The sequence below is a fragment of the Bos grunniens genome, chromosome 20 (genome assembly GCF_055505025.1).
Source record: "Bos grunniens cultivar Pamir isolate PY7600 chromosome 20, Bosgru_T2T1.0, whole genome shotgun sequence".
Classification (NCBI taxonomy): Eukaryota; Metazoa; Chordata; class Mammalia; order Artiodactyla; family Bovidae; genus Bos; species Bos grunniens.
This window is the reverse complement of record NC_141184.1, coordinates 9,821,375-9,847,652: the sequence shown is the minus strand read 5'-3', so window position 1 is coordinate 9,847,652 and position 26,278 is coordinate 9,821,375. Positions and strand designations below refer to the sequence as shown.

The following is a 26,278-nucleotide window of genomic DNA, read 5'->3' as shown; positions in this document are numbered from 1 at the left end:
TTAGTAGTTGTATATTAGATTGGACTAATGACATATTTGACAATATTGTTTATACACAATGAAATTGATGAAGTTATGTATTTGAGTTGCATGCCTTTCACTAATTGTATCATATATTATACAAGTGTATTATTAAGTCATATATTGACCAGGCAATAAGTCAGTTAAGAAGATCCTTTAACAAGTTGATACAGTGTGTAGTTCCTTGGCAGATCATATTTACTGAGCTCATTGGTAAGCAATTCATATTTGAGATTTCATTTAATCCTGAAAACAACCCTATGAGACAGGTTCACATTTTGTTTATGTCTTGAAGACATTTAAGTGACTTGCCACCGGGGACACAGGTTTTATGAGAAGGAGGAAAGATATGAACCCACTTGCTCCAGCTTCAAAGCTAGCACCACCAAACACGGACATAGACCCTCTTTCTAAAACATAATCTATAAAGAAGCACAATCCATCTTGGCTTACGTCTTGAATGGAGAAAGTAGATCAATTCCTACAACTGTAGAGACAGATGTATTTTCTCTCAAAATTCTCAAAAATAGTTTCTACTATAAGACTAAGCAAGATATTGGCCTTGAAGAATTCTATTTCTGTTTTACTCAAAGGCAAGTACCTGTCCATGCATCAACTCAAATTATACACAAACCCTGCTTGTTTGACTGACTGTAATATAAAGACCAGGGTGGAGCTCATTGAGGTAAAATATGTATTAATATTTTACAAACTGTTCACCTCAGTCACTCAGTTATGTCCAACTCTTTGCGACCCCATGAATCGCAGCACGCCAGGCCTCCCTGTCCATCACCAACTCCCGGAGTTCACTCAAATTCATGTCCATCGAGTCGGTGATGCAATCCAGCCATCTCATCCCCTGTTGTCCCCTTCTCCTCCTGCCTACAATCCCTCCCAGCATCAGGGTCTTTTCCAATGAGGGTCAGCTCTTTGCATCAGGTAGCCAAAGTATTGGAGTTTCAGCTTCAGCATCAGTCCTTCCAATGAACACCCAGGACTGACCTCCTTTAGGATGGACTGGTTGGACCTCCTTGAAGTCCAAGGGACTCTCAAGAGTCTTCTCCAACACCACAGTTCAAAAGCATCAATTCTTTGGCACTCAGCTTTCTTCACAGTCCAACTCTCACATCCATACATGACCACTGGAAAACCCATAGCCTTGACTAGATGAACCTTTGTTGGCAAAGTAATGTCTCTGCTTTTGAATATGCTATCTAGGTTGGTCATAACTTTTATTCCAAGGAGCAAGCGTCTTTTAATTTCATAGCTGAAGTCACCATCTGCAATGATTTTGGAGCCTAAAAAAATAAAGTCTGACACTGTTTCCATTGTTTCCACATCTATTTCCCATGAAGTGATGGGACCAGATGCCATGCTCTTAGTTTTCTGAATGTTGAGTTTTAGGCCAACTTTTTTACTCTCCACTTTCACTTTCATCAAGAGGCTCTTTAGTTCCTCTTCACTTTCCAGCATCATCTTTTAGGATTTGAAATAGCTCAACTGGAATTTCATAACCTCCACTAACTTTGCTCATAGTGATGTTTTCTAAGGCCCACTTAACCTCACGTTCCAGGATGTCTGGCTTTAGGTGAGTGATAACACCATCGTGATTATCTGGGTCATGAAGATCTTTTTTGTACAGTTCTTCTGTGTATTCTTGCCACTTCTTCTTAATATCTTCTGCTTCTGTTAGGTCCATACTATTTCTGTCCTTTATCGAGCCCATCTTTGCATGAAATGTTCCCTTGGTATCTCTGATTTTCTTGAAGAGATTTCAGGTCTTTTCCATTCTGTTGTTTCCCTCTATTTCTTTGCATTGATCTCTGAGGAAGGTTTCTTATCTCTCCGTCCTATTCTTTGGAACTCTGCATTCAAATGGGAGTATCTTTCCTTTTCTCCTTTGCTTTTCTCTTCTCTTCTTTTCACAGCTATTTGTAAGGCCTCCTCAGACAGCCATTTTGCTTTTTTGCATTTCTTTTCCATGGGGATGGTCTTGATCCCTGTCTCCTGTACAGTGTCACGAACCTCTGTCCATAGTTCATCAGGCACTCTATCTATCAGATCTAGTCCCTTACATCTATTTCTCACTTCCACTGTATAATCATAAGGTATTTGATCTAGGTCATACCTGAATGGTCTAATGCTTTTCCCTACTTTCTTCAATTTAAGTCTGAATTTGGCAGTAAGGAGTTCATGATCTGAGCCACAGTCAGCTCCCAGCCTTGTTTTTGCTGACTGTATAGAGCTTCTCCATATTTGGCTGCAAAGAATATAATCAATCTGATTTTGGTGTTGACCATCTGGTGATGTCCATGTGTAGAGTCTTCTCTTGTGTTGTTGGAAGAGGGTGTTTGCTATGACCAGTGCGTTCTCTTGGCAAAACTCTATTAGCCTTTGACCTGCTTCATTCTGTACTCCAAGGCCAAATTTGCCTGTTACTCCAGGTGTTTCTTGACTTCCTACTTTTGCATTCCAGTCCTCTGTAATGAAAAGGACATCTTTTTGGGGTGTTAGTTCTAAAAGGTCTTGTAGGTCTTCGTAGAACCGTTCAACATCAGCTTCTTCAGTGTTACTGGTTGGAGCATAGGCTTGGATTACTGTGATATTGAATGGTTTCCCTTGGAAATGAACAGAGATCATTCTGTCATTTTTGAGATTGCATCCAAGTACTGCATTTTGGACTCTTTTGTTGACCATGATGGCTACTCCATTTCTTCTAAGGGATTCCTGCCCACAGTAGTAGATATAATGGTCATCTGAGTTTAATTCACCCATTCCAGTCCATTTTAGTTTGCTGATTCCTAGAATGTCAACATTCACTCTTGCCATCTCCTATTTGACCACTTCCAATTTGCCTTGATTCATGGGCTTAACATTCCAGGTTCTTATGCAATATTGCTCTTTACAGCATCAGACCTTGCTTCTATCACCAGTCACATCCACAACTGGATGTTGTTTTTGCTTTGGCTCCATCCTTTCATTCTTTCTGGAGTTATTTCTCCACTGATCACCAGTAGCATATTGGGCACCTACTGACCTGGGGAGTTCCTCTTTCAGTGTCCTATCATTTTGACTTTTCATACTGTTCATGGGGTTCTCAAGGCAAGAATACTGAAATGGTTTGCCATTCCCTTCTCCAGTGGACCACAATCTGTCAGACCTTTCGACCATCTGTCTTGGGTGGCCCCACACAGCATGGCTTAATTTCATTGAGTTAGACAAGGCTGTGGTCCATGTAATCATATTGGCTAGTTTTCTGTGATTATCAGTGTGTCTGCCGTCTGATGCCCTCTCACAACACCTACCATCTTACTTGAGTTTCTCTTACCTTGGACATGGGGTATCTCTTTACAGCTGCTCCAGCAAATAACAGCCACTGCTCCTTACCTTGGACGAGGGGTATCTCCTAATGGCTGCTCCTCCTGACCTCAGACGTGGGGTAGCTCTTCTCGGCCACCACACCTGACCTCGGATGTGGGGTAGCTCCTCTCAGCCGCTTCTAAGCCGTCGCAGCCTGGCACTCTCAGTCGCTGCCCCTGACCTTGTGTGAGGGGTAGCTCCTCTCAGCCATGCTTTTTACAAACGGACAACCTTGTAATTTCTGGTGAAGTTCAGTTACATCTGGTTAAGTCTCTGGTTTCATATCCACAAACTTTGCATCTTACAGTAGCTTTTTAAGCAGAGAAAGTTAATTTTTCTACGTTCATAAGGAATATAAACAACTGTATCTATTAATTTTTTTTCTTTTTTTTTAAATTTTTAAAAAAAAATTTTTTTTATAACCAACGCCATTGAAAGTCATAGTTAATCGGAATTTTACCAAAGTCACGAAGTCCATAGGATTTGTTTTTAGGCAGCTTTCTATAAACCCGTTCTCAGACATTACGACTTGATCATAAATGTCAAGAGCCAGAGGAATTACTGTGTTGGTTGTCCTGCAGACTAGTATTGAAATTTACTTTGCACCTCAGATCCAGCTCAGTCTCTCTTAGCACTAAACCAGAAGCACAAGAGGCACTCGTGGGTAAAGAAGCCACCAGCCCGTACAGGAGGCATCAGAGACTGGGATTCCAGCCCTGGGTCAGGAAGATCCTCTGGAGGAGGGTATGGCAACCCACTCTAGAATTCCTGCCTGGAGAACCCCATGGACAGAGGAGCCTGGCAGACTACAGTCCACGGGGTCACAAAGAGTCAGACACAACCGAAGCGACTGAGCATGCACACGGAAGCCCTAAGATACATCCATTTTGCGTCCAATGGACTGGATCCCAGAGAGGCAGAGAAATGTATGCCCAGGTCCTGACCTATATTGCAGGTCCTTATCTCACCAACTAGTAGGTTAACAAAAGGCTACTCCAACTTCTTTTAATTCTAGCTCCAAATTCCTCTCCCTTTTAAATGCAGAGTAGGTGAGCACTTCCTTTTGTTGCCATGAACACTTACAGCCCATGCTCTCAGGGTCTTGGAATCCTCAAAGCAATGTTTTCTTTTAAAATTTATTTATTTTTAATTGGAGGATAATTGTTCTACCCTGTTATGTTGGTTTCTGGCATACATCCACATGAATCAACCATAGATATGTCAACTAAAAAAGATGCCCAACTTGAGAGTTGTGAAGTAAGTTTGATTTGGGGCAAAATGAGGACTGCAGCCCTGGAGAAAGTGCTTCAGGTAGCTTAGAGAGACTGCTCCAAAGAGGCAGTGGGGGAAGGTCAATCTCTAAGTGACCTTAGATATTTTGGTGATCTTGGTGAAGGGGAAGGTCAATGCAATCACATGCTTCCTTTACAAAAGGTTTTATTCTGGTCATGAGGAGCTGATGTCACCATGAAGGAATTTAGTGCTTTTCTAGATGTGAAGAAATGTGCAGATTGGGATCCTAAAATCAGTTCCTGAAAATATCCAACTATCTAATAAAGACCTGCTCCATCAGATTCCCTGGAGCACAGAGTGGCTCACTCCACCCTGAAGTCCCTCAGGGGATGTTGAAGGTTGGCAACTGCAGCAGCCCAGGGTTGGTTCAGTCAGCACAGAGGCAGGTGAGGAATGCCTTTGTTGTTCAGTCGCTGGCAATGCTCTTGGCAAGTGCCCATTTCTAGTAGCCAGGTATACACATGTCCCCTCCCTCTTGAACCTCCCTCCCCGCCCACCCAATCCCACCCTCTAGGCTGTCACAGAGCACCAGGCTGAGCTCCTTGCATCAGACAGCAAGTTCCCATTAGCTGTCTCGTTTACACGTGGTAACCTGTATGTTTCAGCGCCATGCTCTCAGTTCGTCCCACCCTCTCCTTCCCCCGTTGTGTCCGTAAGTCTGTCCTCTTTGTCTGTGTCTCTTTTCTTGTCCTGCAAATAGTACCATTTTTCTATATTCCATATATGTGTAATGTATATATATGGAACAAATATATATATATGAAATATATATAATATAAAACAAATACGATTGTTTTTTTCTTTCTGAATCACATCACTCTGTATGTGATCACAGGCTCTAGGTTCATTCAGTTCTAGTGAGGTGGATGAACCTAGACCCTGTTACACAGAGGGAAGGCATGCAGAAAGCAACTTGTAAAAGTCTTTTTCGCCATGAAGACAGGTACCTCCCTTGAGGAATTCTGTCCCCTGTTAACTTTTCAACCCCCTATACATCATCATCATCATTAAAGTTTTATGAAGCCTGTCCTGAGCGTACAACTGCTGCTTTACTTGGATGTGTTCTAAATTATTCATTGATGAGGATGCCAGTTTAATGATAATAGCTAATTCATTTGGTAAATATAGTTTATTCTCAACAAATGCAGATAAAGCTTGGAGTACTAGATCCATTAAATGGTGAGGCCTCATTTTTCTTGCAATGAGTGATGTTGTATTACTCGAATTTTCCTTGTATTTAATTTAATTGCCCAGCCATTTGTTTCCTGAATTAAGAGGATTGTATATATTCTGCCTCATCATGGAAGGGCAAGGAAGAAAACCATATCCTACTCCTGGATGATGTTTAGATAATTGTAGTCCCAGAATTTAAAGACACGTGTACCCCAATGTTCATCGCAGCACTGTTTACAATAGCCAGGACATGGAAGCAACCTAGACGTCCATCAGCAGATGAATGGATAAGAAAGCTGTGGTACATATACACAATGGAATATTACTCAGCTATTAAAAAGAATGCATTTGAGTCAGTTCTAATGAGGTAGATGAGACTGGAGCCTATTATACAGAGTGAAGTAAGTCAGAAAGAAAAACACCATTACAGTATATTAACGCACATATATGGAATTTATAAAGATGGTAACGATGACCCTGTATGTGAGACAGCAAAAGAGACACAGATGTAAAGAACAGACTTTTGGACTCTGTGGGAGAAGGTGAGGGTGGGATGATTTGAGAGAATAGCACTGAAACATGTGTATTATCATATGTGAAACAGATCACCAGTCCGGGTTCGATGCATGAGACAGGGTGCTCAGGGCTGGTGCACTGGAATGACCCTGAGGGATGGGATGAGGAAGGACGTGGGAGGGGGGTTCAGGATGGGGGACACATGTACACCCATAGCTGATTCATGTCAATGTATGGAAAAAACCACTATAATATTGTAAAGTAATTAGCCTCCAATTAAAAAAAAAAAAGAAAATGAAAAGAACAGTACAAAATTCAAAGAAAAATAAATAAAAATTCTTTAAACAGTGGATTGTATGGCAAAAGTGTATAAGCTCTTTGCATTCTTCCCTGGTGCAAACTGAGTGAACTTTTACTGATTCTTTGCACATGCCTCCCAGTTTTTCTCCCCAAGAGACTATCTGCTGCTGCTGCTGCTAAGTTGCTTCAGTTGTGTCTGACTCTGTGCGACGCCATAGACGGCAGCCCACCAGGCCCCCCGTCCCTGGGATTCTCCAGGCAAGAACACTGGAGTGGGTTGCCATTTCCTTCTCCAATGCGTGAAAGTGAAAAGTGAAAGTGAAGTTGCTCAGTCGTGTCCGACTTGTAGCGACCCCATGGACTGCAGCCCACCAGGCTCCTCCATCCACAGGATTTTCCAGGCAAGAGTACTGGAGTGGGGTGCCATCACCTTCTCCAAAGAGACTACCTACATTAGGCTTAAGAAGGTTTTCTTTGTAAACAACCTAAAATGGCAGACAGCAGGGTATAGCTTTGCTTCGTTTGATTGGTTAATTCATTTTTATTTCCTCTGTGTATAGGGTTCATCACCTTCCATTTTCCTTTTTTCTTATGCACTGCTCTCTCCATCTAAATTCCTGAAGTTCACAGCTAAGCAGAAAAATAAATGTGAGCTATTGACATAGGAACTAACGTGGACTATGTATCAAAGAATTGTTTAATAAAACAAATATAAGATCATCTAATTAGGTTGTACATGAAAAGCACTTCCCAGTCATTCCCTGTCAAGTTCAGGAAAAGTGGGAGTTGTGAGATTTGTTCAGTCCAGGTCCATTTCTAGCTATTGTTGCCCTATATGTATTGCATTATTGATAGTTTTTTGTTTCAATGATTTATGTTAATGTAAATAAATTGGAATCACACATTCAGAATGAAAAGAGAAAGAAACACAACATTAAGATACAATTACAGTCTCATAGGGGCTTCCCCAGTGGCTCAGCAGTAAAAAACCTGCTTGCCAATGCAGGAGAGGTGCAGGGGATGTGAGTTGGATCCCTGGGTCAGGAAGATCCCCTGGAGGAGGGCATGGCAACCCACTCTAGTATTCTTGCCTGGAGAATCCCTTGGAGAGAGGAGCCTGGCGGGCTACAGTCCGTGGGTTGCAAAGAATCAGGATACGACTGAGCAGCTAAACATGCACGCACAGTCTAGTATTAACAGAATGGCCAAGATGCAGAACACTGGCAGCTCCCAGGGATGGGGAGCGTGTGGAGCGGCAGAAACTCTCATTCAAATGCAGAATGATACAGACACTTTGGAAGACAATTTGGTGGTTTCTTACAAAACTAAACATCTCACTGTCCCAACACTGCAACAGCGCTCCTTGGTATTTACCCAAAGAAGTTGAAAATTTATGTCCACACAGAAATTCGCACACAGCAGCTTTTACAGCAAATTTCTTCCTAATTGCCAAAACTCAGAAGCAGCCAACATGTCTTTTAGTAGGTGAGTAGATCAATACATTACATCTAGATGGTGAAATACTATTCATTACTGAAAAGAAATGAGCTATCAAGCTATGAAAAGACATGGGGGAATCTTAAATGTGTAGACTGGGTGAAAGAAGCCAGTCTGAAAAAAGACTAGTTACTGGATGATCCCAACTCTATGACATTCTGGAAAAGGCAAAACCATGGACACCGTAAAAACATCAGCAATTTATCCAGGGCTTAGGGAGGAGGGGTGATGGGGGCAGGGATGAGCAGGCAGAGCAAAGAGGACTTTTAGGGCAGTGAAATTATTCTGTGTGATACTGCAATGGTAGACACGTGTTGTTATACTTTTGTCAAGACCTACACAACACCCAAGAGTGAACCCTAGTGTAAACTCTGTACTTCGGGTGATAATGGTGTGTCGGTGTAGGTTCACAGGTTGTAACGGACGTATGGCTCTTGGGGGATGGTGGTAATGGAGGAGGCATGCCCGTATAAGGACAGGGCTGTATGGAAAACCTCTGTTCTTTCTGCCGGATTTTGTTGTGAACATAAAACTGCTCTATTGTAAACTAATTAGCCTCCAATTAAAATAAATAAATTTAAATTAAAAAAAAAAAACTTAAAAAAGAGAAGGAAACCAATATATGATAAGCACTGTAGCATTCTTTCATTCATCTGATACATGTTTATTGGCTCACTACCATATGACCGGCATCCTTCTAGTGGATTTGATATTCTTATATCTCATGCATATTGGATATAATATTATGTAGTATTTTGTTGACTTTGTTTCAGTAATATTAAACCTGGATTCCCTTTAAGATTCGGCTTGTGAGGAATTCTGTGTGATGATGAAGGGAGGAAGAAGAAAGGATACATTGGTCTCAAATGATACTAAGTGGACCCAAACCAGGGCCTCACCTATTGGATGTGAAGTGACTGATGGGGAGAATTATAGAAAAATAGGTCTCTGGCCATTTAGTGAGAGAGGAGGTAAAGGTGTCTTTTCAAAGAAGAGACTTGCCCCCGATCACCTTTTGAAAAAAGTTGTACTGTCTTAATGTTTGCAGTGTGTTTGTTTGGAGCCTTATGAGAGTTTAAGGTTGGAAACAAAAAGAAACCAGAGAAATTAGATGCCAGGACAAGTGGAAGGGAGGGAGGACCCAGAAGAAAAGCAGAAGAGAAGTGAAGAAGGCAGCATGCAGACCCATCCACCCCACCCAGAGGTCCTGCAGGGAATGAAGACCCTGCAAGAAAATTGAAAGTCTGCCCCGTGGCTCCTTTTCTGGTCCTGCTGGGAGCGGAGTGGATCTGGGAGGAGGCAGAACCAAGTACCATCACATTTCACATGTGTGAACATTATCTCTGACTGATGTTTGGCTTCAGAAAGCTGAAGTAGGGTTCTCTCTTATTGGATAGTATTCAACCCCGAGAAAAGTTTGTTTTTGTTGTTGTTTTTAGTATCGATGATCCAGTGACCCTCAAAATAAGAGCAAATGAAAAAGTTTATCATCTTACTTGTGTTGCTCTAATTAGATTAAAATAGAATTTAAGATTTCATTATACATTTGGATAGATGGCATTAATTAGGGTCACACTGAAAACATCATTGTCTCATGATACCATTAAGAATTGATATTGCCTTCACTTTGAATTCATTTTCCCTTTTAAATCTTTAGAAGAACGTTTTAATAGGTTAATTCATGAAGTTATATGAATGGGAAAGTAAGGAATCTTAACTATAATATACAGACTAGCTAAGGTAGAGAGAGAGATAGGTTTTCTATTACTGTTTACTTTATACATAAGCATTCAGTGAACTGTATGAATGGCTCTATTACCTCTTTTACAATAGCTTCATCATTATTAAAATAGTTAAACCTAGATAATTTGTAAAGTACACACATTCAAAGACACACACATCAATAAAATGACATTCATAGTTTAACCTTTTCATACAAATGGGAATAAATGGGTGTTTTAAAGCTCAGATGTATGTATGGGACATACGTATATAGTGATAGATTTCATTTCTCTTGAAATCTATAAATATTTATCAGATAAACAGAAAGCCAAGCAGGACCAGGGTAAAACTGTAAGTTGGGAAAAGTTGTTTTTTGAACCTTTCTTAGTTTATTGTGATTGACCCAATGATCCTTTTAGCCACTTCTCCTCATGCTGGCACTGCCGCAGACTGTAGGGCACCTCAGGGACGTAGGTACCTGTCTGTCCAGCCCTGGCCCCTCTGAGGCAGAGGCAGGGTGGTGGGGGAGGGTGGCGGGCCTGTGGTCGTCTCCTCTGTCCTTGGTCCTGATCTCACCTGCGGTGTAATCCCACACTCGTGTTTTCTAAATTAGGAACTTCGAGCTCATGGATTCTGGGAGGATTTCAGCTTTTTCTGTTTTCATTCGGTTGATGGATAAAAATAACTCCTCCAGGCATATTCTGAATCATGAGATGGTCCACCTTGTGTGTGAGATGCATGCCTTCATTTTTTGTAAACTGGTTTCAAAAGAGATGCATTGGCCCCTTGGAGACATTCTGAGATGTTCACAAGTGTTGTTTTGTTTTTGTTTTTTCCTTCAAGGAAGAATATTATTCCCTCTTTCAAAGCTGATATCAGCTCACCTGACAAAGAAATGTGCTGTAACAAGTAATGCATGCTCCCCCAGCCATTTATTCAGATACTTATCAAGCTTCTATTATGTGCCTGGCATTACACTTGGCCTAGGGATGGGGATCCATCAATGAACAAAGCAAAGAGACTTGCCTTTCAAGAATGTACATTCTAGCAGAAGATGGACAATCACAAGAAACATAATAAAGAAGTCAGGGCCCATCAGGACTATGAAGGATTCTGTAATAGATTAAGGTGAAAAAAGCCTGCTAGGTTAGGGAGGTGGTGTGGTTCACATGGCAATTTTAAATAGTGTGGTTGGAGTAGCCTTGTAGACAGCATGGCATTTGAGAAGCTTTGAACGAGTCCAGGGATCTAGCCCTGTGTCCCTGCTCATCTGTGGGATGAATGAGGTTTTTATCATCAGAAAACTAAGTAGGAGGACTTCCCAGGTGGTCCAGCAGCCAAGACTCCACCTTCCACTGTAGGGGACGTGAGTTTGCTCGCTGGTCAGGAAACTAAGGCCCCCACATGCTGCTTGGTGCAGCCAAAAATTAAAAAAAGAAAGAAAGCCAAATAGGAAAGGTGCCAGATTATATCCATTCATGCCAAATTAGAACTCTTCAACCATTAAGGGATATTGAAGTTAAAAAAGAAAATTTAAGTGAGTTGTATGCATTCTTTTTCCAAATGCAGCAATATTCAAATACAGCTCTGCCAATGAAAACTCTCTGAAATGGTCTGTATGTTAACTAGAAAGTTTGTTTGCAGTTCAGATTTTAAAATGGTCTAGAAATTAGACAAGGGGCTTCCCAGGTGGCGATCGTGGTAAAGAACCCACCTGCCAATGCAGGAGACATAAAAGATGCGGGCTCAGTCCCTGGGTCTGGAAGATCCCCTGGAGGAAGGAATGGCAATCTGCTCCAGTATTCTTGCCTGGAGAATCCCGTGGACAGAGGAGCCTGGCGGGCTACAGTCCATGGGGTCGCAAAGAGTTGGACATGACTTAGGGACTTAGAGACTTAGCAGCAGCAGCCAAGAGAAGACCCATCTAGAAACATATTGCAAAGTATTTTCTTCATTTACTCATTAAAACATTTTCTTTGATTAGAAAACCACCCAGATTAAATGTTATTTTTTGTTATTAGGCAAATGCCTAAGTTAAGCAGAACATACTTTAGTCCTAGTATGTAGGACAAGTGTCATTGTGAGTGACGTTCTTATTTTCCAGGTCTTCTCAGATGAATAGCCTTGTATGACTTCTGCTTTCTCATTTGGCTTCTGGTTCCTTGGAAAGGTTGGGAGCATCTCCCTATTCCGCATAATTTTCACATTGTGTACATCAATCCTGCAGCCCTTTAGGACAGTGGTTACATTTCATAAGTCTTAGGAGTGAGGTCCTTTTGCCCGTCTGTCTGCTTCATGCCCTGAGTATGTAGCATATTTTTATAGAGAGAACACCCATTAGGAGGTTAAAATCATCTTTTCAAAATTCTATGACTTGAAAGGAAATGCGTTTGAATTTTTATCAGGAGGATATGAAAATAAGTAAAAGCAATAGAATCTAAAGAGAAGAATAATTTGTTTTCTTTTCCCTTTGCCAAAGGCCTTCCATTCAGTGCAGTGAATTGTAGCAATGACCTCATATGAAAAACCCATTGGACTTTAAGTAGTAAAACCTTCCTCTTTCCTTCACTTCTTCAGATAAGGAGACAAGGGGGCATCCAGCTCCTGGTGGACTTGCTGGACCATCGGATGACTGAAGTCCACCGTAGTGCCTGTGGCGCCTTGAGAAACTTGGTGTACGGGAAGGCCAATGATGACAACAAAATCGCCCTGAAGAACTGTGGCGGGATCCCAGCCCTGGTGCGGCTGCTCCGCAAGACCACTGACTTGGAGATCCGGGAGCTGGTCACAGGTCAGAATTCTTAGTAACAGCATGGCTGATGCTCACGATGAATTTCCTATCGTCCTGCAAGGTAGTGATGTGCTAACCAAGTGTTAGGGTCCTGGCCTGTCCAAGGGCTAATCACACCAGCCATCCTGGGAATAAATATGTGCATGTTTGCAAATGATAGACTTAAGTCAAAGGATATCAGATGTCATGCGAGTAGATTCGTCATGTTAAATAATTAGCATCCAATAAACATGACCCTCCTAAGATTCTTTGACTGCCTTTCAGTCTTTGTCACTTGGTTAAATGTTGACACCTTAAAATACCCTGAGTCATCATTAGAATGACTTTAATCATGAGTGGTGAAAGGCCAAGGCGTTGAGTTATTGGTAATAAGTTATATAATACTGTGCTTAGCAGCAGAGAGTTTATTGTCCTTAACAGTTAATTTCTTGAATAAAATGTTGATGCTTAGTAAAAGCCCCCAATTTATATAATATTACAGGTTAAGCAGTTTTCTTTCTAAAGTGATCATGAAAGAAAGCCTTACCCATGAGCATAGGACTTTTGAGTTTCAAGAAATGAACATAAGTATGATAACTATACTACCTTATAAAGCCATGGGATTAATCCATGAGATTATGCAAAGCCTTTAACACATACCTTCATGGAATATGTATGGACATAGGAAACCAGTCGTTTACTATTGCCTCTCACTTTTTAAATGGGAAGTTTTACTTGTTGAGGGGTCTAAGGTTATTGGTGACCTCAGTATGGAATTTCAAATCACTCTTCTCATTATACTGGGTTGGCCAAAAAGTTCTTCCAGGTTTTTATGTATTGAGTTTTATGCATATTCTGTAAGATGTTACAAAAAAACTTGAACAAACTTTTTGGCCTACCTGGTATATAATGTATGTATGTTATGTATGCAGTATACATATTGCTATTGCTGTTCTTTGGGATATTTCATTTTTGGTTCATATTTCATTTCCTTTTCTTTGGATTTTTCTTTCTCTAAGTGGTAGATTGTCTTTGTGGGGAAAAAAAAGTGTTGTGAAATGATAGTAGTGTTTCACGCTGAACTAACATGGGTGACGTGGTTAGGGAAGGACAAACTCCTGTTGCACACATGCACACATTTTTACTCCTTAAAGCAAGTATTTGTCGAGAGGATTGCAAGACTGATTCTCAGAAAAAAAACTTTTAAGTACCCACGATTCCACTGACCTTCTGTCTCGACGCTAAAATTTCCCTGAAGCTATGCTGATAAGCATATGTGCACTTGTTCATTTAAGAAAATACATTGCCAAAACTGGAGTCATAAATATTTGTTCATTCTTGGGTCAAGACTCCCAGCTTCAGCATATTGTCTTTAATTTAGCATCCTTTCAGATCATGGGCACATCTCCTTTATGTTCTTAGCTAAATTAGAAGTAGACTCTCATATCTTTGTCCTTCGGTTTTTTCTTTTCCTTTTCTTTCGTTTTTTCTTTCTCTAAGTGGAAGATCATCTTTGTAGGGGAAAAAGATGTTGTGAAGGGTTGTTGTGTTATGATAGTAATCTTTCACACTGAACTAGCATGGGGTGACATGGTCGGGGAAGGACCAACTCCTCTTGTGCGTATTATGCACATATTATGATATGTAGGATAGTTTGGGGTGAGTTAAAAACTGAAAATACAACCGGCCATTATAGTTATTAACACTTGTCTTTGTTTCCTTTTTTAAAAAAATATTTATTTATTTGGCTGTGTCAGGCCTTTCTTGTGGCATGGGTATCTTTAGTTGCAGCATGCGGGATCTCGTTCCCTGACCACAGATTGAACTTGCATCCGCTGCACTGGGAGGGCAGAGTGTTAGCCCCTGGACCACCAGGGAAGTCCCACCTGCCCTTACTGTCACGAATTGTGTTTCAACTGGAAATGCCTGTAAGAGAAAGAACTCAGGGTGGATGCCTCTGTGCCTTAAGACCAAGCTAATGGCTGTATGTTGCTGCTGAGTTGCTTCAGTCATGTGTCTGACTCTTTGCGACTCTATAGACTGTAGCCCGCCAGGCTCCTCTGTCCATGGGATTCTCCAGACAAGAATCCTGGAGTGGGTTGCCATGCCCTCCTCCAGGGGATCTTCCTGACCCAAGGATCGAACCTGCGTCTCTTACATCTCCTGGACTGGCAGGTAGGTTCTTTACCGCTAATACCACCTGGGAAGCCCAATGGATGTATGAGGCCAGCACACCCAAAGGAGCGCCCTCCTGTGTGCCTGCACTTTCATTCATGATTCGAAAAGAATTGGATTTTACCAACATTTGAATTTGCTGCAACACAAATGCCTTATCTAGAAGCACTCTCTGTGGTGGCTTCGGTCATTGCCAAAGAAACTCGGCTCCACGGAGAACAGTGAAGTGACTGATGGCTTCAATCAGAAAGGAGATGCAGCTGTGTGGGTCCCATGAGGCCGTCCGCCACAGCATGCCCTGTGCTCCTTGGGATGCTTGAAGCCGCCATGCAGAACGTGACGGCTGGCTCCTCCCGAGTCTTCAACACTGCTTCTGAAGATGCTGGACGTCACCCATGTGTGCCCCTGAGCGACATGCAGAATTTCTATGTGAGCCCTGATTGGAAACATCGAGGGCAGAGATATTCTTCAGAATGTCAGCACGTTTCCCCTTCTGGTGATGCTTTGGCTGTAAGAAAAATGGTGCATGTGTTACACAGAGAGAACAGATGCCTTATTCTGCCCCTTTTTTGAGTAGAACAGAAGTTTGCACCCACTGTCATATCATAACCACTGTTTCTTCAGAAACATGAGTTGGTGGTCCAGACTGTCTGCTAGAAGAAGTGCTGTATTCTGCCATGACACTGTCCAAGCATCAGAGCCAAATGGATTCAGGGTGACAGTGATCGCTTCTAAAATAGATGTTCTCTGTCTTCCCAGAGGTGAGCTTCCCAGGTGGTGCTACTGTTAAAGCACCCGCCTGCCAGTGCAGGAGATATAAGAGATGCGTGTTCAATCCCTGGGTCAGGAAGATCCCTTGGAGAAGGGAAGGCAACCCACTCCAGTATTCTTGGCTGGAGAATCCCATGGACAGAGGAGCCTCACAGGCTACATACAGTCCATGGGGTCGCACAGAGTCAGACACGACTGAAGCGACTTAGCACTCACTCACATCTTCCCAGAGGCAGGGCCTTATTGTACCTGGCTGAATGTCAGGCTTGAGTTTCACGTGTTTCAAAGAAAAATGTGTTGTCAAAATATTTACACTTGCTGAAGCTCCCGGTTTCTGGAGTTGCTGTGGTGGATACTACTGAAAAACAAGAAGCACTTGGCCAAGCTATCTCTTGAGAAAAACATCTAGGAAAGCATCCCACATGGAAGGAATTGCCGCTGCACCCAATCTGTACTAACAAAGCCTTCTAAATGTCCACGCTGGCTGACACCTGAGGGCGCCTGGAAGCCTGCAAGACTCCTTGAGCTCTATTTAGACAGAGCATCCAGATGCAGATCAGGCCAAAGCTAACTCCACTGCCTGAAGCAAAAGTCAAATAAGGCAAATGAATTCAGCTCCAAGAGGCTTAGAGACTTGTGTTCATCATCAGCACCAGCCATGGTCAACTGCCAAAGTGAGCTGTGAAAGCTAGGGTTCTGTTGGCTCCTGCAGAGCTATGCAAATCAAGGATTTTAGTAGGCCAAATGCAGAGAGCTGACTCATTGGAAAAGACCCCGATGCTGGGAAAGATTGAGGGCAGGAGGAGAAAGGAGTGACAGAGGATGACATGGTTAGATAGCATTACTGACTCTGTAGACATGCGATTGAGCAAACCCTGGGAGATAGTGAAGGACAAGGAAGCCTGGTGTGCTACAGTCCTTGAGGTTGCAAAGGGTCGGACACAACTTAGTGACTGAACAACAACAATCCGATTTAACTTCAGGATCATCCAACCCTCCATTTCTCTTATGTGTTATTCTCTGCCTTCTGAGTCTTGGACCCAGCCTCTGTGCACTGTTGTTGAATAGAGTATCAAACACAGAGTTTTGGGTGAGATAGAAAAGAATAGCATTATAGGTTTGCCAGGCCAAGGGGGACAAAGAGGGCTCCTACCCTCAAAAACTCTGTGTCCTAACCTGGGAGGATTCCATGAGTTTTACAGCATAGGTTCAAGGGCAAAGTTGCTATTAAGATTTGGGTGTGTGCACTTCTTTAGAGACAGGTATTCTCTTGATGAGCTTCTCTGATTCCTTTAATTGGCTTCAGGTGGTCTTCTCTGGAATAAAGAATGCTGACATCTTTCATTTATTGGGGTTTTATTTCTTCATGGCAAATAGATGGGGAAACAGTGACAGACTTTTTTGGGGGGGCTCCAAAATCATTGCAGGTGGTGACTGCAGCCATGAAATTAAAAGATGCTTGTTCCTTGGAAGAAAAGCTATGACCTAGACAGCATATTAAAAAGCAGAGACATTACTTTGCCAACAAAGGTCTGTCTAGTCAAGGCTATGGTTTTTCCAGCAGTCACGTATGGATGTGAAAGTTGAACTATAAAAAAAGCTGAGTGCAGAAGAATTGATGCTTTTGAACTGTGGTGTTGGAGAAGACTCTTGAGCGTCCCTTGGACTGCAGGGAGATCCAACCAGTCCATCCTAACAGTCCTGGGTGTCATTGGAAGGAATGATGTTGAAGCTGAAACTCCAGTACTTTGGCCACCTGATGCGAAGAATGGACTCGTTTGAAAAGACCCTGATGCTGGGAAAGATTGAAGACAGGAGAAGAAGGGGATGACAGAAGATGAGTTGGTTGGATGGCATCACCGACTCAATGGACATGAGTTTGAGTAAACTCCAGGAGTTGGTGATGGACAGGGAGACCTGGCTCGCTGCTGTTCATGGGGCCGTAAAGAGTGGGACTCTATTGAGAAACTGAACTAACTAACTAGTCCTCTAAAGAGCTCAGAAGATATTGTTATGTACATCCCTTGAGGCAGAAGGAGGACCCTGCCCCAAGGCTGCACTATTCTTTCTTGGCTTTCCCTCCCTTATCTCTGCATCCCCTCCCTTCCCTGATTAGCAATTGTTTGAATCTGCCCTTCCAGAGTCAGGAAGGTCTTGGAGGCTGGAGTCTGTTCCCTACAAACAAGGAATGGGAGACATAGAAACACATCTGTGCCCAAAAGCTGTACAGGGTCCTGTTCAGTGTCAGTCTTTGCCCAAGTTTGATGAGCTTTTCACTCCAATAAGCTTTTCTGGGTGAGTCCAGGCCCTTCACTCATTCCTTAGTCACTCATTTCTCAAATGCATGCGGATTTCTGTGGGTGTTGGGTGTTTGCTAAGCCTTGGATATCTGCATACATGGGCTTGGCAGTCAGCTGACCCACCATGCACAGCTTCTGCTGGTGGCCTCTGTGATGGTTGGGGGCCCTGTTGTCAATTGTCACACTCTGGCATCGCTGGCTGCTGATCTTTAAAAGAGATGTCCCTGGCAAATGTGTTGATGTTTTAGAAACTTAACTAGACAAGCAGAAAAAGAGATGATGGCTGGAAGAGTGGAGTAGAGAGTAATAAGTAAAAAGGATCATTCCACTTCCATTGTCACAAGGATCCTCCACAAAACCTTTTTGGAATGAGGTTAGATACTTGTGTGTGTGTGTCCATGCATCCTTAGTCGTGCCCAACTCTTTGTGACCCCAACTGGACTGTAACCCTCCAGGCTCCTCAGTCCATGAAATTTTTTAGGCAAGAATACTGGAGTGGATTGCCATTTCCTCCTCCAGGAGATCTTCCGGACCCAGGGATTGAACCCATGTCTCTTACATCTTCTGCATTAGCTGGCAGATTCTTTACCACCAAGCAGCCTGAGAACCCCCTAGACACTCATACATGAATCAAAAAAAAAAAAAAAAAACCTGATTCAAATGTAACAACTGTGCCCTTTCAGTTCAGTTCAGTTCAGTTGCTCAGTCGTGTCCAACTCTTTGCGACCTCATGAATCACAGCATGTCAGGCCTCCCTGTCCATCACCAACTCCCGGAGTTCACTCAAACTCATGTCCACCGAGTCAGTGATGCCATCCAGCCATCTCATTCTCTGTCATCCCCGTCTCCTCCTGCACCCAATCCCTCCCAGCATCAGAGTCTTTTCCAATGAGTCAAATCTTTTCATGAGGTGGTCAAAGTATTGGAGTTTCAGCTTCAGCATCATTCCTTCCAATGAACACCCAGGGCTGATCTCCTTTAGGATGGACTGGTTGCATCTACTTGCAGTCCAAGGGACTCTCAAGAGTCTTCTCCAACACCACAGTTCAAAAGCATCAATTCTTCGGCGCTCAGCTTTCTTCACAGTCCAACTCTCACATCCATACATGACCACTGGAAAACCCATAGCCTTGACTAGATGAACCTTTGTTGGCAAAGTAATGTCTCTGCTTTTGAATATGCTATCTAGGTTCGTCATAACTTTCCTTCCAAGAAGTAAGCATCTTTTAATTTCATGGCTGCAATCACCATCTGCAGTGATTTTGGAGCCCCAAAAAATAAAGTCTGACACTGTTTCCACTGTTTCCCCATCTATTTCCCATGAAGTGGTGGGACTGGATGCCATGATCTTCGTTTTCTGAATGTTGAGCTTTAAGCCAACTTTTTCACTCTCCTCTTTCACTTTCATCAAGAGGCTTTTGAGTTCCTCTTCACTTTCTTCCATAAGGGTGGTATCATCTGCATATCTGAGGTTATTGATATTTCTCCTGTCAATCTTGATTCCAGCTTGTGCTTCTTCAAGCCCAGCATTTCTCATGATGTACTCTGCATAGAAGTTAAATAAGCAGGGTGACAGTATACAGCCTTGACATACTCCTTTTCCTATTTGGAACCAGTCTGTTGTTCCATGTCCAGTTCTAACTGTTACTTCCTGATCTGCATATAGGTTTCACAAGAGGCAGGTCAGGTGGTCTGGTATTCCCATCACTTCTTTTGTAATCCTTCAGCCAGCCTAATTGTTCAGCAAGAAGCAAAGACATTCCAGGCCCCTCTAGTACACAGAGTTTTTTCTGTTGTATTTTCCTTCCTGCCTGTTAGTGAGTTGGTGAAAACAGATGTGTATTGAAGAAAAAGGGAAGCGAGGTTGACATATGCTTTGAATTCCTCTCTAGATATTTACAAACTAGGATGTTTTGTGAACAAATACTCAAAGGAACAACTTTAGTGATCAAAAAATAAATAAGTAAATAAAGCATGTTTGTAAACCAGACTTAGGGTCTATATCCAGAAGGATTGAGAGCACCAAATTAGAAACAATGAAAGATAGAAGGAAAAAAAAAAATGATCTTGCAGAGCTTTAAATTATTTACTGAGTATTCCTTGGCAAACTGTTTGAACAATAATAAAATGTTAAAAATTGAGGTAGTTACATACATTTACACTCAACCCATAACCGTGCATGTTTAAAAAAAAAAAAAAAACAGCTGCCTGTTTGTACTACAGTATGTCTTCACAGCAGAATACATTTTACCACTGCCTGTTAGACCTTGCAATAAATAATTTTCTTCCTGTGCAATAATTACTATGAGATGATGATCAGAATTTTATTTAAAGCCAGTTGAAGCAGTTATATGCTAGCTGTTACTTGAAATGTTCCAAAGCAAATAAACTTTATTAGAAGTGCTGCATGTCCTTTGGGCTTGACTAATACAATTTTTCTCTCTCTAAAGATGGAAATAATCAACCTAAATTTTGAAAGGCCCAACTAAAGATTTCAGAATGCTTTACAAATCATAATAAAGCAGTCTTTATTAAACCATAAAAATAAATAAGTTTTATTTCAGATGAAAGCAAGTGTCCTTAAGAGTTCTACTTCTCCAAGAGCAGAGTATATTTTTCATTTTATGCTTCATGTAACCCAAGTAGTCTTTCCTTTTAATTAAGGTGACAGGCTTCAGTTTAACTATTTACTTACTAGCATTAGGTCAGTTGATTTAATTCAGTCAGTCTCCAAAGGGCTCCAAAGTTGAGTTATCTGCCCCCAAAATTTATATGTTGAGGTCCTAACCCATAGACCCTCAAATTGTGCCTCAGATGTAATTAGTTATGTTAGGATGCCAAAGTAAGATGGGCCCCTAATCTGATACAGCTGATGTCTTTATGGAAAAAGGAGATTTGGACATAGACACACACAGGGAGAATGCCCTGTGAAGATGAAGGCAGAGACTGGGTTGATACTTCTATGAGCCAAGGAACACCAAAGTTGGCCAGCAAACCACCAGAAGCCAGGAGAGAGGCATGAACCAGATTCTCCCCCACAGCCTCAGAAGGAACCAATGTTGCTGACACCTTGATCTTGGACTTGTAGCCTCTGAGATCATTAGTCAATAAGTTTCTGCTATTTAAACTACTCAGTCTATGGTACTTTGTGATGGCAGCCCCAGGAAACTAATGCAGACCCACCTCAAGGCTGTTCATCTGTTCACAAATATGAGCAGATACTTGTGGGTCAGGTAGATAAAGCAATGCAAATAAATACAGGACCATGTAGGCTTACTTAAAAGTGTTGCTGTGTTTTAAATAAATAAGGCTCTATTGCCCTGATTTCTTAATAAGTCTTCTTTTCATTTAAAAAAAAAAAAAGTATTATTTATTTATTTACTTGGCTGTGCTGAGTCTTAGTTTCAGCACACAAGATCTTGGGGAATCTTTAGTTGCAGCCTGCAAACACTTAGTTCTAGCATGCAGGATCTATTTCTCTGACCAGGGATCAAACCCAGGCCCCCTGCTTTGGGAGCATGGAGTTTTAGCCACTGAACCACCAGGGAAATAAATCCTGAGGCATCTTCTTAAAACAACTACTTGTAAAGAATTAGATGTGGCAAGGGTAATTGAGCAAATGCATTGTATTTTAATTTTTAAATTGTAATAGATATGGTCAAAAAATAATATAAAAGTGCTTATAATGAAAGCAACAGTCCTCAACCTCATCTGTCTTCCTCCTAGTTCCCTCGGAAGCATTCAGCCTTAATTTTTGCTTCCTTTTGCATTGTTTTTTAGCTTTCTTGTGTTTATCCCGTGTCTTTAGATAATATGCTTGTCTCAATCTAAACAAATTATTATAGGCTTTTAATACTGACTTTCTATCATAATGGAAGGAGACTTTCTTCCTTGTTCATCACTCATGGCTTTCTCTCCTTCTTTCTAACATGGTGACATCATTATCCTTGGTTCCTCTCCAGATTCACTCAGTAACTTCAAAAGCAAACCTGTGTTTCTCCCAATCTAACATAGACACTATCTCTTATCACTCCGTTTGTAAGATGAGGCTATTAGTATTCCTTTGTCTTCACCCTTCTCTTTCACAGCCTTTGTCATCATCCTTCCCGTCTGTCCTAAGTTGCTTCAGTCCTGTGTGACTCTTTGTGACCCTGTGGACTGTAGCCCACCAGGCTCTTCTGTCCATTGGATTCTTCAGGCAAGAATACTGGATTGGGTTGCCATTTCCTTCTCCAGGGGATCTTTGCAGCCCAGGGATCAAACGCCTGTCTCTTACGTCTCCTGCACTGGCAGGAGGGTTCTTTCCTACTAGCACTACCTGGGAACCCATACTTGACTTTATTGCCGAGAATGAATATAATTACACTCTATTCTATAAATGTAGTCAGTCTTCCAAAGTTTTCTATAACTTGATTCAAAAAGTTGAAAGCCAGAGATCAGCCTTTGCCTTATGAGCAACCAATGTGGTACCTGCAATCACATTTCTTTCCCCGTGCCTTCAAAGTGATGATCCTTGTCAATGAAGTACATTTCTAGCATCATATCTGGATGGATCATCAATGACAATGCCCATCAACTGAGCTTTGTCCATGATTTCAGTCATTATTAATTCCTTGGTTTTCTAAGGCTCTCCCTATCCGAATCTTTTGTCTTTGGGGCAGATTTGGATAATTGCTCTCTAGATCTGCTGTATAGCTGTCTTGGGTTAGAACTTCTATTCACTAGATCCTATAACCTTCTCTTTATTGGTTTTCTGTCCTTTAAGTTCCATAAAGGGCTTCCCCAATGACTCAGTAGTAAAGGATCTGCCTGCAATGCAGGAGACACGGGAGATACCATTTCGATCCCTGGGTCAGGAAGATCCTATGGAGGAGGAAATGGCAACACACTCCAGTATTCTTGCCTGGAGAATTCCATGGACAGAGGAGCCTGGTGGGCTACAGTCCAGGGGGTTGCAAACAGTCAGACATGACTGAGCACACAAGTACAAATTCCTTAAAAACTTGTGCTCAGGAGATGAAATTATGAAAATATCAGTACTAAACCCTCACACATGATTGATATTTACTTGATATGGACAGATAGAAAATTATTTTTCTCAAGAATATTTTCTGTAATTTAATTCTATCCTTGATACTGTAAAAGTCTGTGATATATCTAGGTGTTGCCCCTTTGAAAACATTCTTTGGTATTGGACACTTCCAGTTTAAAGAGTGATGACTTTCAGTGCCAGAAAATTGTCTTGTTATTTTTCAAGAAATTCGTTCATGTTTTTCTTCTCTTTCTGGAATTATTTTGAGTCAGACTAATTGGGTTTTTCCTTCCTCTTCAATAATTTGCAGCCCTTTGTCTTTTTATCAAGCATGTTGAGAGCTTTCTCCAGCATCTACCATTTCCCTCAACCTATCTATGAGGTTTTATTTTTGATTTTTTCTTCTTGCAGGGGTCTAAGGAGATATCAGTGGTAGTAGTATTTTATTCTAAGAACTTTCTGTGTTCTTGTTTTATGAATGTAGACTGTTACTGAATTTCTCTAAGGCTATTATTTAGAACTAAGGTTTGTTTTCTCTTTACCATGAGTCATCTCACTTTGCTGTGGTGTCAAGTTTTTGTTTTGTTTTTTTTTCTGTTTGTATGGGAACCTTCCTCATTGATTTTGCAGACTTACTTTAAGTATATGGTAACCCCTGGGTTGGGAAGATCTCCTAGAAAAGGGAAAGGCTGCCCACTCCAGTATTCTGGCCTGGAGAATACTTTGGACTGTATAGTCCTGGGGTTGCAAAGAGTTGGACACAACTGAGAGACTTTCACTACTACTCACAAACTCTCAGTTCTCTGCTTATTTTTAAGAAGGAAGAGTAGAGAGTTTGTCTGAGCTTTGAGCACATTGGTGAAGTTTGTGAACTGTGAGCTTGACTTCAGGTGAGCAGGTAAGCGTTGAGTTGTAATATGTGGGATCCTCAAGTATCTTGATGAGGGGAGTTTTTCTCTGAGGGTCGGATATCCACATTAGGTTTTTATTTCTCCCCCAATGCAGCTAATTTCTTTGGAGAATATTTGAGTTGTTTGTTTGTCTTGTTTGTTCTTCTGCCTGGAGGGAGGGGTCTCAAATTCTGCAAGGGCAGTCGGCCACCTCACTGGGTCCTCAGGATGGAGTCTTCTGTGTCCAGGTCCTGCACTGTGCTGGCTTCCTTACCAGTGTCATCAGCCAACTCAGCTCCATGTATTCTGTAGCTCAAAGAAATGAGATGAAATATCTCATCTGCTGAATGACTCCTTCCACTCTCTTCTTTATTTCTTTATGTCCCTAATAAATAACATCTTCCCTGCATGAGTTTTGAACAGTTTGGCAGGCAAAGTGTAAATAGTACTAAACCTTATCTCTACTGCCTATAGAAGCCAAGTTGGCAGCATTAATTACTCTGTGTCTGCTAGCCAACTTAACTATTTCAAAAGATTTCTGGGGTGTAATGTTAAATAACTCTGGAGGGTAAACACCCTTTATGGAAGGAGACACTGGAACAGAGGAGAAGCATTTTTCCCTATTAACATGCTCCAGCTTATTGTTTTCCTCTTATTTTATTTGTATAATCAGCTGGAGACATGGCTCATCTCTCCAAAGAAGGAAAGTGAAAGTGTTAGTCATTCAGTCATGTCTGACTCTTTGCAACCCCTTGGACTATACCCTGCCAGCCGCCTATGTCCATGGAATTTTCCAGGCAAGAAGGAATACTGAAGTGGGTTTCCATTCCCTTCTCCAGGGGAATCTTCCCAATCAAGGTATTGAATACGGTCTCCTGCATTGCAAGCAAATTTTTTACTGTCTGAGCCACCAGGGAAGCCCCTAAAGCAGGAGTCAAACATTTTGTCAAGATAGCCTTTCCTCCATCATCATGGAGTTTTGGGGGGATCACTTGGGACTCCTGGTGAGCATTTTATAAATTACACTAAGAGGTACTGAAATGGGTCAGAAAAGCATGTTATTTAAATCAAATCCAGGGTGACTGTCTTCCCACGATATAAAATAAATCCCAGATTTATTTCTTATCCCAAATAATGTCCAGCCATGTTATCTAACATAGCACATCTGAGGTTTTGCAGTAATATTAAACAACACCCAAAAGATAAAAATGAACAAGGGCATTCCAGGAATGAAATGCCAGCAATGTAGAGATGCTTTGAATTTTAATATAATCCCCACCAAATACCAAATTCCCAAGGAGAAATTAAAAATCAAAGTTTAAGTCCACTTTCATGTTGAAGTCCAAAGACATTAAAGTTCAAAGGAATTAAAGTCTAAAAATCGATATCTCTTGCCATTGTGTGTTAAAGTTCAAAGTCCACAATTCTTTAGTTAACTAAAGTGTAAAAACCATCCTCCCCAACTTTTTTACTCTAAGTCAGACTAGCTGGAATTTTCCTTCCTCTTAAATAATTTGCAGCCCTGCCGGAAGAGTTCTCTGGGGTTTGGTTTCTTCAGCAGCAGGGGCTGCCTCGCGCTGGAACTGGTGACATACTTTCAGGGCCTCAGGAGATGCCTTATTTCAGCATCAGCTCCCACTCACCTTCCTGTTTAGGGATGTGAACCCTAGCGTGTACCCATCACCTTTAGGGAAAAAGCTACCCGAAGCCCATGAGAGCAGTTATCCCTGACACCGGTATGTACTGAGGACCAGAACACCAAGGCCATACCGCTCAGTGAAGTTCATGTTGATTACCTGTTGCTGCTCCAACACATTTCCACAAGTTTAGCCACTTAATGCAAATTTATTATTCTCTGGTTCTGGAGGTAAGAAGCCCAACACAAGTCTCACTGGGCTTTTACATAGCTAAGATCAAAGTGTCCAGAGGGTTATGTTCCTTCCTGGAGACTTTAAGGGGGACAGACCTTGCCTTTTCCAGCTTCTAGTGGCTGTCCACATCCCTTGATTGTGACCCACTTCCACTGTCTTAAAAGCTGGAGACATGGTGTCTCTGATGAATTTTCCATTGTCACGTTGCTCATGACTGCTGCCAGGAATGGTCCTCTTAAAGACCCGAGTGATTAGACTGAGCCCACCTGGATAATCCCAGAGACTCTCCTCAAGATCCTTAAATGAATCACAGCCTCTAAGTCCCTTTTACCATATTCACGGGTTCTGAGAATTGGGATGTGGCTGTTTGGGGAGACCATCATTCTGCCAACCACAGCATCAGAGAGGAGATGAGTAAGTGAAGATCTCCTTGGATTTAGTGAGTCAAATGAGGCCAAGTCTGGCAGTCGCTGGCTTCCAGAGTTCACAATGGGTGAACTTACATTGAGTCACAAGACAAAATTTCCAGCAAAAGGTTAATTAGGGTATCGTGCATTCATACAGCTTGTCTCTTCCTTGGGAAGGTA

General features: G+C 41.8%; 1 protein-coding gene across 3 annotated transcripts in view; it reads left to right on the top strand.

Moving 5' to 3' along the window:
- Positions 1-26,278, top strand: part of CTNND2 (catenin delta 2) — a 1,106,103-nt gene that overhangs the window by 842,540 nt on the left and 237,285 nt on the right. For all 3 annotated transcript variants that reach the window (XM_086362482.1, XM_086362480.1, XM_086362481.1), the window contains exon 11: positions 12,460-12,673. In XM_086362482.1, coding sequence (XP_086218608.1) covers positions 12,460-12,673 — 214 coding nt within the window. The remainder of the gene's footprint in view (positions 1-12,459; positions 12,674-26,278) is intronic.